General features: G+C 36.4%; 1 protein-coding gene across 16 annotated transcripts in view; it reads right to left on the reverse strand.

Moving 5' to 3' along the window:
* The window catches only part of ttn.2 (titin, tandem duplicate 2), a 373,025-nt gene that overhangs the window by 159,973 nt on the left and 200,476 nt on the right, over positions 1–12,576 (reverse strand). For 10 of the 16 annotated variants that reach the window (XM_067987638.1, XM_067987650.1, XM_067987647.1 and 7 more), the window contains 9 exons: positions 10,456–10,539; positions 9,214–9,300; positions 8,191–8,274; positions 7,151–7,234; positions 5,868–5,951; positions 5,091–5,171; positions 4,312–4,386; positions 3,770–3,853; positions 2,986–3,063 (listed from right to left, as the gene is read on the reverse strand). In XM_067987638.1, the coding sequence (XP_067843739.1) occupies positions 2,986–3,063; positions 3,770–3,853; positions 4,312–4,386; positions 5,091–5,171; positions 5,868–5,951; positions 7,151–7,234; positions 8,191–8,274; positions 9,214–9,300; positions 10,456–10,539 (741 nt within the window). The remainder of the gene's footprint in view (positions 1–2,985; positions 3,064–3,769; positions 3,854–4,311; positions 4,387–5,090; positions 5,172–5,867; positions 5,952–7,150; positions 7,235–8,190; positions 8,275–9,213; positions 9,301–10,455; positions 10,540–12,576) is intronic. The other 6 variants (XM_067987633.1, XM_067987639.1, XM_067987640.1 and 3 more) reach the window with 6 other exon arrangements.

Below are 12,576 nucleotides of genomic sequence, written 5' to 3' on the forward strand. Positions count from 1 at the left end.
AGTCTCCTTACCTAAGGATATATTTGCCTTCGAGGCAGTGCACTGGAGGTTCACTAGATTGATTCTTGGGATGAGAGGGTTGTGCTATGAGGAACGATTGAGTAGAATGGGCCTATACTCTCTGGTGTTTAGAAGAATGAGAGGTGATCTCATTGAAACATATAAGGTTCTAAGAGGGCTTCACAGGGTAGTTGCTGTGCGGCTGTTTTCCCTGGCTGGAGCGTCTAAAACTAGAGAACGTTGTATGGAAATATAATTTCCACACAAATTTAGTAATAGTGGTTAAAAACACACAATTATGCTTTTTGAGGCAAAAGCAGTGAAATAAAGGATGGGCCTTCATGTCGCTCGGCAACCACATTCCACACATGTAACTTGACTCATTGTACCACATGTATTTTGTAACTTTTGCTATCCTTATATGAGCACCTTGTTCTTTTTTGTACTAATCAAGCAAGTATATAGTAATTAATCATATAACCTAGAATCTGTCAAGCCTTACAAAACCCTTAAAATCCCTTAATACAATTAAAGAGAATATTAAATTGGAGGCACAGCACACAAGCAGTAACCACAGCTACATTAACAAGTTACTCAGTCACGCAAACTTAAGAGTGAGCCAGCAGATAAGACTAGAGTTGCAAAAATAGTAAAAAGACAGTACTAAAGGCTTTGCATCTGAATGCACAAAGCATTCATAACAAAATGAATGAATTGACAGCTCAAATAGAAATAAATATGTACGATCTGGGTGTCCTAGTACATGAATCTGGTTTCCAAGTACATGAATCACAAAAAGTTAGTATGCAGGTACAGCAAGTGATTAGGAAGGCAAATGGAATGTTGTCATTTATTGCAAGGGGAATGGAATATAAAAGTAGAGATGTTTTGCTACAGTTGTACAGGGCATTGGTGAGACCACATCTAGAATACTGTGTGCAGTTTTGGTCTTCTTATTTAAGAAAGGACATAATTGCTTTAGAGGTGGTTCAGAGAAGGTTCACTCGACTGATTCCTGGGATGAGGAGGTTATCTTATGAGGAAAGGGTGGACAAGTTGGGCCTGTATACACTGGAGTTTAGAAGAATGAGAGGTGATCTTATTGAAATATATAAGATCCTGAGGGGACTAGAAGGGGTCGCTGCTGAGAGGATGTTTCCCCTTGTGGGAGAGACTAGAACTAGGGGCCACAGTTTAAAAATAAGGGGTCTCCCATTTAAGACGGAGATGAGGAGAAGTTTTTTTTCTCAGAGGGTCGTGAGTTTGTGGAACTCCCTACCCCAGAGAGTGGTGGAGACAGGGTCATGGCATATTTTTAAGGCTGAGTTAGATAGATTCCTGATTAACAAGGGAATCAAAGTTTATAGTAGAGAATCGGGAAAGTAGGGTTGAGGTCACAATCAGATCAGCCGTGATCTTAACAAATGGCAGAGCAGGCTCGAGGGACCGAATGGCCTACTCCTCCTCTTAATTCGTATGTACGTATGTTCGTATTTCCACAGGATAAGGAGCTATCTGTCCGTATGAGACAATGAAGTCTGAGAGCTAACAGCCTGGGACAAGACAGGGAGTGAAAAGATAACAGGTCCAAGCCTCCGGCTTTGGCCTTGAAGAAAAGTTAGAAAAAGGTTAAGTGAGTGGGCAGGCCCCCTCTAGTGTTGGAAGCCTATGATTGGTCAACCAGAGGATATGACATTTTGACGGCCACTCAATCACCCCTTGCCCGTGAAACGTAAAGATAAGAAGTGGGCTGACTCTTCTTCCTTTGTCTAAAGAGATACATGACGTCTCATTGGTCACCTTGCCCTTTAGAAAGAACCCGTTAGGGTAAACAGCTGTGTCAGTAACAGCCCCTGTGCCCACACCCAAAAGTAGCATTAAAGAGAGACCCCTTGCTAGAATCAAGTTGTAGAGGACAGAAAAGAAAATACCTAGTGGGTGAACGAGAACGAGAGTACATGTAGGAGGGAATGTGGAACGGAGTCGTGGCCTCTACCCAAAGGACAAAGGGGTAATATAATTCTCAATTGTGCTTTGTAAACCACTGCTTCAATACTGTAAGGTATTGATTCTTATTTGTACAAAATAAAGTCATATGGCTATTAACCATTATGGAGTTAGTCTCAAACAGTTGAACAGAGAGTCAAGTTGACTACAACATAGTCTCAGGATAAGAGGTCAGACATTTAGGACTGAGATGAGGAGGAATTAATTCACTCAGAGGGTTGTGAATCTTTGGAATTCTCTACTCCAAAGGGCTGTGGATGCTCGGTCATTGAATATATTCAAGGCTGAGATCGTTGATTTTTGGACTCTAAGGGAATCAAGTGATATGGGGATCAGGCGGGAAAGTGGAGTTGAGGTCGAAGATCAGCCATGATCTTATTGAATGGCAGAGCAGGCTTGAGAAGCCATATGGATTACTCCTGCTCCTATTTCTTATGTTCTTATGTTATAGAAATCGCTCGATTTTCAATGCCAGTTTTAAGCCCAAGAGGCAAGTTGGAAATCCACATATCAAAATGACAACAAACAAGAATTACTATTATATATAAAAAGAGCATTCAACCAATAATAAATTATGTTTCTACAATAGAAAAATGGATTCCCTACCACCCCGAACAGAAAAACTGTTTTTCAGCATCTTTAAGTTTTTTGTCCAAGAATTAATTACTTTCGGTCACATTTTTGCAAATTCAGTAATCTAATTAAGTAAGGACCATCGATAAGAAAAAAATTATTATTTCTAGAGTGAAGCCAATTAATATCATAACACTGCACAAACTCAAGAGTTCAAAATCCAGTACCCATTTCATTGATATTATGCAATGAAAAATACTGGGACATCATCATACAATCCATACAAATACACATACACAGGTACAAAAATCACATCCTATAAAGCAGGACAAATTCAAGAAAAATACAAATAAAATCTTTAAATACACAAGCTCAAAGTTATAAAATACCTATGTAGTTTTATACCTTTAGGTGGAGCAATGTCTTTTCTTGGAACAGCAGTTGGTTTCACTTCATCAACTGGCTTCTTAGGAACCTCTGGCACTTTAAGGAACATTATTTGTATTTAATAATGGAGTCACCGAAGAAAATGTACACAGCTTTCAAAATATTTAACACCCGCCTTCAACAAAACAAACAATTAAACAGATACAACAGAAGGCACCTACATGATATTTCACAAATACATTTATAGTTATCAAGGTAAGTTCTTGTACAAAAATGTTTTATCATTGAGACAGTATCCTATTTTTTTGCATTGCTAGAATAATGTCTAATAAAATAATATGAAAACATTCCTGGCTATTTCTCCAATGAAATCAATTAGCTCTACTCTATTCCAAATACAATGTTTTAAATCATTTATTCATTGGTAAAGTAAGGCACTGCTCTGATTTCTATAGTGGACTTTTATTCAGTTACTAACTTCTGCACCAGTTCATATTTTCAAGATCCAGCCCCAAGTTATTGAATATATTCTCAGAAGAACAAAATATAAAATTTACAGTCAATATACAACAACATGAATAATACAAGGAGATACATCACATAAATCAACACCTCACAATAAAAAGTAGAAGAGCACAACAATAAACATGAAAAGACAATTAAACTTGTTTAACATTGTGTCCAAAGTAAAGTTTTATTTAGATTAATGAGATGACCCCACAAAGTAAATAATGTTACCATGTCAGAACATTATGTTACATAAGAATGGAGTTTGGCTGAAATCCTTCTCTTTATTTTATACCTTTTTTTGGAGGAACCTCCACTTTTCCTGGAATAGCAACTGGTTTCTCCCCTTCAATAACAGGCTTTCTTAGAAGCTCTGGCACTTTAAAGAATATTATCATTTTAGGATGAGATTATTTTAGAATGAAATTATTTCAAGAAGATCTACAAAACCATAAAGATACTTAAACACAAGATGACATGACCAACAAAACTAACACAATATGACATTTTATCTTGTAACAATATAAGTATTAAATGGAAATAGAAACTACTCCAGCATGTATTGTGCTTTTTGTACACGGTGGCATGAGTGGCACACACAAATCTAAAACAAAAACTATGTTCACTACTACATTGCAACAGAACAGCACACAGAATGAATAAACATAAGAGAATGGAAATGGCATTGAAATAAGAAGCATCCTAAGTAACATCTGGCCATGATTTATGAAAAGATGATCAAAAATGGTACATTTGTTTTTACAGTGATGGAAAGAACAGGATGCCACAGTGCAAAGAATAAGGTTTGTATGGGAATTCTTCTGTGGTCTTTTGTACCTTTAGTTGGTGCAACTTCTTTCCCTGGAATAGTAACTGGTTCTTCAGCAATTGGTTTCTTTGGGACCTCTGGCACTTTAAAGAACATTATTGATTTAAGATGAGATTCATTTATGACAATGTGGATAACAGTGAAGCTAGTTAACCAAATCCAGGCACATAAAAGACACATAATACACAAAACTAACACATAATGACATTCCCTCTTGCAAATACAGAACAATTATTAAATCAAAATAATGTAATGTTCTGTAATTTGGTATTAGAGTAGTAACTAATAATAATTGCATATTTCTGCATTGATGAAATATACTTGAGGAAAATGTATTTACCAAAATACATTTTTACTATCTTTCCTAGAAAAGGACTTCAGTCCTGATAACCTTAGTTTTATTTTGACTCTCCCAAATACAATGATCCATGTCATCAAGATTATATTTCTAGTGGTTTTATATTTAATTCCATAACACTAAATCTACACAATCTAATTTCCTTTCAACTAACGTGATAAAATATTGGACTTTTTCCTAATATATTAAAGCTAGTTATAATATAAACAACACATGCAGATTTAAAACAAAATTACAACAGTGCAACAGAGGAGGACTTACAAATGAACGAATATGAAAAATGAAGTTGCAAGAGAAAAGTAAGAAGTATCAAGGCAAATTCTGGATAGGATTGAAGAAGTGACCATGCAAAGTAGAAATTGTTTACACGATAATGACAAGAAAAGATGTAGAAATGATATTTGTATGGAATCTTTTTGTTTTATATACCTTTTATAGGAGTAACCTTTTCTCTTGGAATTTTAACTGGTTGGACTTGTTCAGCAGTTGGTTTCTTTGGCACCTCCGGCACTTTAAAGAATATCATTGTTTAATATAAGATCCATTGAGGAATTACATATAAATATTGAAGATATGTAAACAAATTAAGATAACACAAAACATACTTAAATGGCAAAATTAACACAAGGTCACAATTCCCTTGTAAAACAATAATTATTAAATATTAATAACTACTTTTTGGGTATTTGAGGAGCAAATAGTTATAAGGATCATTTTGCATTGCAAAAATAAACATTTGCCACCATAAATAAAAGTTAAAGAATTACATTGTTCTGCCACAAAGCATTTTTTTGTTTCACAAATACAATGATCCAAGTCAGCAAGTAATTTCAGATTTCTTAAAAAAAACTATATATTTCTGGTGATTTTGTAATTCACGAGGTCCTCTTAACTTAAGCAGAGACTCAAAGACTCAAAATTACATTTAATTGTTAGCATGGAATAAAATAAAAAATATTTTCCCCAAAAGTTAAAGCTACTGTTATGACAGCACATACAATGCAAACAGATGTAAAATACATTCTTTGACATAACTGTTGAACAGAACAGCACACATTGATGACACATATGTATACATATGGCTAAGACAAATGACATTTGAATAAAAAGAAAAAACATAAACATTAGGATAAGATTTGAAAGATGACCAAGAAAAGTAAAAATTACTTTTGTAATATTTTATGAAATCTTGAGTGTATTTTGTACCTTTTACTGGAGTAACCTCCTCTCTTCTTTGAATAATATCTTGTTGGTATTCTTCAGCAATAGTCTTCTCATGAACTTCATTCACTTTGAAGAATATGATTGTTTTAAGATGCAATTCGTTCAAGAAAATCTAAGCTTTTTTGAAACTATTTTAAACAAGCAAAACCAACGCACATGAAACACGTAACAAACTCAACTAACATAAAATGACATTCCATTCTATAAAGGCATAGAACCCAAAAATCCATGGGCCAGTGATCTCAGTTCTTACATGGGGATAGCGCCTGACGAGAGCATCTGCCACTGGCAAACTTAAAACCTATCAAGATTGGGGGAATTTATCCAATTTGCCAGTAAATGCTGGGCACGCATGCCAATAGGGCCGTTTGTCATAAAGTCGAGCATAAAGGTATTGGGCCTATATCCTGGAAGGAAATGTTGGCTGCCACCCACCCTCCCATAGACCCCTTACAAAGCAGGCTACTTTAAAAATTGAAAAAAAAATTGGTGGTAAATTTTCTGGGGTACAGGCCACAATCCCATATCCACTGTTGGATCAGCCAGTATGCCTGGTGTCTTGGTCCCACCAAGCATTCTTGTGTTGACCATACTTTGAGGGCTGAGGTTTCAGGAATTCCTGATGTAGGGAGTCCCACCCCTCCTCCGTCTTCTTATGACGATGACCTTGTAACAGGTGGGTGGAAGCTCTGTCCCCACAAGGCCATCTAGAAACTTTACTTCAAGGGACCCAGCCTACTTTCTGGCATTCTAGTTGCAATAGGAGTACATCAGAACAGCTGCATATTTAATTATATATTCCTTATTGTTTTTATAATTAAATTACTTTTCTTCTAATTGGTATTTCCATTTCACTTCTACAAATATAATAATTTTTGTCAGCCTATAATGATCCGTTAAAATATCCATGTCGTTATTTCTAGCTTTTTGGTATTCAATTAAATACTATTAGCTAATAAAACTTCAGCTGTTCCATCTCCACTTCCATTTCAATGAAAATAGAATATACTGATATGAAAATATTAATTAACTTGCTCCCCATGACAGCAAAAACAATGCACCCAGGTGCAAAACAGCATCACCACAGTGCAACAGAACGGCATACGTTCACAGATACACGTGGACAAGGCAAACGGTACTTAGAGCACAAGAAGCAGGGTTCTGGTTTTGATTTACAATGCCATCATGAAAAGTAGAAATTGTTCACACGATAACGTACTATGTTGGGTAAAGTTTGTATGAAAGTCTTCCTTTCATTTTTGTACCTTTCACTGTAATGACCTCTTCTTTTCTCAGAACAGTAACTGGTGTAATTTCTTCAGCAACTCGCTTCTTAGGAATTTCTGGCACTTTAAAATATGTAATTGTTTTAAGATGAGATTCATTTAAAAAACACATTAAAAATATTTAACAACAATTCAGAATAACATGAAGCACATATGACAAACAGAACTCACACAAGACTACATTACATTTAATAAAATATCCAAGTCATCTAATAATAAAAATAATAGTATTTCTGCCCTCTTAGGTGGACGTAAAGGATCCCATGTCACCATTCGAAAAACAGCAGGAGATTTTTCCCAGTGTTGTGGCCAATATTTACCCCTCAACCAACAACAAAAAAGATTATTTGGTCATTTATCTCACTGCTGTTTGTGGGACTTTGCTGTACGCAAATTGGCTGCCACAAGTGCCTACATTACAAGTGACTACACTTCTAAAGTAATTCACTGGCTGTGAAGCCCTTTGGGATATCCTGAAGAAATGGAAAGTGCTATATAAATGCAAGTAGTTTCTTTCTTTCTTAATAGTTTTGTAAATCAATTACTTATTTTATCTTTGTTTAAACTGAACTTCCCCAAGTTTAAATTCATATTTAGTTCATATTATGTAAACAGTATTTACTCAGCCCTCTCTCCTACAATTTACAGAGTTTAAACCCAAGATTGGAATTACTTAATCATTATTTTTTGATTTATCTCATCATATCTCCTACTGTCTTCAGCCATGATGGTGCCCTGCATTATATAATTTTGCACTTAACATATATATCTCAATTTTAAAAAAATACACGATTATTTTTCTACAAGTTAAACCTGCTCTTATGATAGTACAGACAGCACAGACTTAAAACATAATCCATAATGTTACATGTAATAGAACAACACAAATTCATGAATTAATATTTGAGAAGCCAAATGGTACACGAATAACTAGTACCAGAATGATTTACAAGAAGACCGTGAAAAGTAGAAAAAAAATCAATACTATATAAGAATGATATTTCCAAGTATTTTTATACCTGTTACTGCGATGACCTCTTCTTTTCTTAGTATAGTGACTGGTTGAGCTTCAACAACAACTGGCTTCTTAGGAATCTCCAGGACTTTAAAGAACATTATTGTTTAAGAATGAGACTTATTGAAGATGATATGCATAATTTTGAAGAGATTTTTAAAAGACAAGACAACATGAAACACACAGGACAGCTAACCTAACATAAGATAATGATCCCTTTTCTAAGAACAACATGACTATTATAACCAAAGATATTATGTCCATAATCTGCTGTCACAGAAGCAATAATTGATAATAAGGATCTTTCTGCATCAGTAGTTTATCATATTCTAAATACCAAAACAATACTTATCATCTTCACAATTAAGATTTTTTCTTTTCACTAATAAATTATTTTATTATGCTTTTTTCAAATGATATTTTTAAAAACTGATTATTTCTAGAGAAATTGAATACCTAATTAAATATCAGTAATATTAGTAATCAAATGTTTAAGATCAAGTATTAGTACTGAATCAATATCCTGCTATTCAACTATTTCTTTCTGTAATGTCAATAAAAACAATACATCTGCATATTATCTCCTACTCTCTTCAGCCATGATAGTGTCCTGCATTGTAGGATTTGGCACTTAGCATTTATTTCTCAATTTTAAAAATGAGTAATTATTTTACTACAAATTAGACCTGTTTTGACAGTATAAATAGCACAGATAAGCTATAATTTTATCTATAACAGAACAACAGAAATTCATGAATGAAATTTAAGAAGCCAAATTGCACATGAAAAACTAACGCCACGAGAATACTATCGATACAACTTACGTGAAGACCATGAAAACAAATTCACAAATAAAAGGCAAGACAAATTGCAATCGTGTATCGAGAATTAGCCAAAATAAGGGTTTTGGCTTTGGTAAAGGAGAAGAACATGACAAACAGACAATAATTTAATATAATAGTATAACAAGACTGCTATAAAATGCAGAAATAAGATTTGTATGCAATGTTTCTGTGTACATTTGTACCTTTTGTCGAGATGATTTCCTCTTTTCTTGAAACAACAACTGGCTTAACGTCTTCTGGTATTTGTGGCTTCTTGGGAATCTCTGGCACTTTAATGAACATTGTGTTTTAAGGTGAGGTTAATTCAAGAAAATGTACTTAATTGAAGATATTTAAATAATAAGTTAACACTACACGATACACATGTCACCAACAAAACTAACTCAAAATTATATTTCTGTTATAGGAACACACAGACATTAATTGAAAAGGACAGCTGTGTGTGGATTCTCTATTGGTATTAATCATTTGCACAGTGATTGAAAATAACAAGCATCTCTCTGAACTAACAGAATATAAATTTACCAGTGTAACTTTTAAAATTTTCAATGCCTTTGCAAATAGAGCGTTTTTGTCCAATATTTATTTACCAGACTTTTTCAAATATAATGATTGATGAAATTGATTAAAGTGCTATTTATAGTGGGTTTGTACTCATTGAGATATTGTACTTCTGTATAAAATCAAATCTTCAAAATAATATTCCAATTTAATTGTTTGTAGTATAAAAATATAAAACTATTTTCAGGAAAGACTGAACATGCAGGGGCTCTTTTCTCTAGAAAAGAGAAGACTGGGAGGCGACCTGATGGAGGTCTTTAAAATTATGAAGGGGTTTGATAGGGTAGAAGTAGAGAAGATGTTTCCACTTGTGGGGGAGTCCAAAATTAGGGGCCATAAATATAAGGTAGTCATTAATAAATCCAATAGGGAGTTCAGGAGAAACTTCTTTACTCAGAGAGTGGTGAGAATGTAGAACTCGCTACTGCATGGAGTGGTTGAGACAATTAGTATGGGTGCATTTAAGGGGACGCTAGGTAAGTACATGAAGGAAAAAGGAATAGAAGGATATATTGAAAGGGTGAGATAAATTAAGTTGTGAGGAGGCTCTTATGGAGCATGAACACTGGCATAGACCAGTTGGGCCGAATGGCCTGTTTCTGTGCTATAAAATTCTATGTAATTCCATGCACATTACAACTACGACAACACACACAGATGTAAAACATAAACTACGGTGTCACAACATTGTAACAGATTTGTTGATGAATTGATAAGGAGTCAATGAATTCCATTAGAATAATAAAAAGGACCAGAAATAGAGTTCTGAATAATAGTGCATCCCCATAAAAAGCAATAACTGCTTTCAGTCAAATGGTGTAAACAGGTCGCTGTATTATAAGAGTATCTTTGAGTTTTTGTACCTTTAGCTGGAGCAACTTCATCTCTTCTTGGAACAATGGCCGGCTTTTCTCCTGGTTTTAATGGCTTCTTAGGAACCTCTGGCACTTTAAATGACATAATTCTTTTAAGATAAGATTCACTCAAAGAACATGTATAAAAGTTTGAAGACATATAATGTCAACAAAACATGAAACAAATATGGCAGACAAAGTAGCACAAGGTGATATTTTCTTGTGAATCAACAGAACAGTTACATCAAGAGGAAAATGATCTTTGTGCACTGATGGAATATATATTTACCCACGCTTTTAACATATTCTACGGTCTTTACAAAAGTATGGTATTTTTGTTCAAACTTTTCCTAATGTAATGATTCAATTCACCTTGTAATAACTAATCAAAACATACCGGGCGCTAAATTGGGCCTTATGCGCCCGTTGTTTCGGTGCTACACGGCCTCTCCGACATCCAAGATGGCGTCTTGGATGCGCACGCACGTTTCCAGCGTAATGTGCGCCGGACGCCATCTTGGTATAGGAGTTAGCGCAGGCGCAGATAATGAATGCTGGAAGCATGTAAAGTAGGGAGAAAATGGCATCAATCAGTGTACAACACTGATTTAAAGTGATACACACCATTTTGGGACTTAATGCTCAACTCAACACACAGTCTAAACCAAACCATCTCAACGTGTCTTAGAGTGCCTGGAGGACCTCCCACCAGCGCTATTTAAAAGGACCATGCAGGATTTACAGGTTAGAGGTTGGATTATTGCTTCTGGCTGCCGAGACATTTGTAACTGTTTTTGGAGGTCTCCTATACTTGAATACTTGGACGAGAGGGCATAGCCAAGCATTTAGAGCCAGGACGTGCAGGAGTGAAGTTAGGAAATGCTTCTACACGCAAAGGTTGTGAGAAGTTTGGGAAGCTCCTCTGCAAACAGCAGTTGATGCTTGCTCAATTGTGAATTCTAAATCTGAAATTGATAGATTTCTGTGAACCAAGGGTATTAAGGGATATGAGGCTAAGGCGGATATATGGAATTAGGTCACAGGTCCACCATGATCTCACTGAATGGCGGAACAGGCTCGAGAGGCTGAATGCCACTGCCGCTAGCTGCCTACTGATATGCGCTACCTTCTCCTGCAAGAAAACATGACGTGTGTCTGGGCAATGTGCCTGTCATGTATGAATAGCTGCCAGTGTGTGTGGCCTGTGATTTGTGGGTCGGTGGCTTGCAACAGTGGTAATGTGTGAGGGTGAGAGGAAGAGTTGAGTACTGATGGGAAGAGTTTGTTGGTGGGTTTAGTGCGGGAGGAGTGGATGTGGCGAGTGGTGCAGTTGGTAGGAGATGCCACTTGACAGTTGACCTCACTCACCTTGACCACTCATGTCAAAACATTGAACTTCTTCCTGTACTGCATCCATGTTCATGATGCTGTGCACCTGGCATTGACTTCATCCCCTACTACCTCCCACTGCCTTTTGGGTGTATGTCTGGAGGGCCTCTTGCTCCACCCCGCCCCCCCCCCCCCCCACCCCCGGTGAATATAGGATGTATCGCCTTCTGTCCACCTCTTGCACCTAGGCCTCTGGTGCATCAGCAGACAACCTTGGTGGACAGACTCTCAGATCGGTGGGTTGGTGAGGTCTGGCAAGCAGATTGGAGGATGTGGGATTTAGTGCTGCACGGTCTTTATTCAGTGTTTTAATATAACATCAGTATGTAAACTTAGGGAAGGGGCCTGCATCTGTGCTTTACGTGTGCGATGTCTGATCTCCATTCAGACTCCGTGCAGACAGCAGGCTGTTATATTCAGCAAATAACAGGTACCAGCTACCTTTAAGAGATTTCTAACGGACAGCCTGCCTTTAAGAGATTGGAGCTCCCCCTGCTGGTGGAAAGTGCAAATTGCATGGAATCCTCATTCAATGCTGATTTCCAACGCAGATTGCAGGTGAGTCCTCAGGACTGATGAAAATCTCGTCGTGCCTGCGCAGGAACCATTGCGCGCGGGGTGATAGCGAATCGTGCTACTCCGGCCCAAAAACAGGCCCTATCCAATTTTTCCCCCACCATCTCTAGTGGCTTTGACTTAACTTAAACCTTGGGAGAAGGTTTCTACTTTTCATTATTTATA

The sequence above is a fragment of the Heptranchias perlo genome, chromosome 7 (assembly GCF_035084215.1).
Source record: "Heptranchias perlo isolate sHepPer1 chromosome 7, sHepPer1.hap1, whole genome shotgun sequence".
NCBI classification, from domain to species: domain Eukaryota; kingdom Metazoa; phylum Chordata; class Chondrichthyes; order Hexanchiformes; family Hexanchidae; genus Heptranchias; species Heptranchias perlo.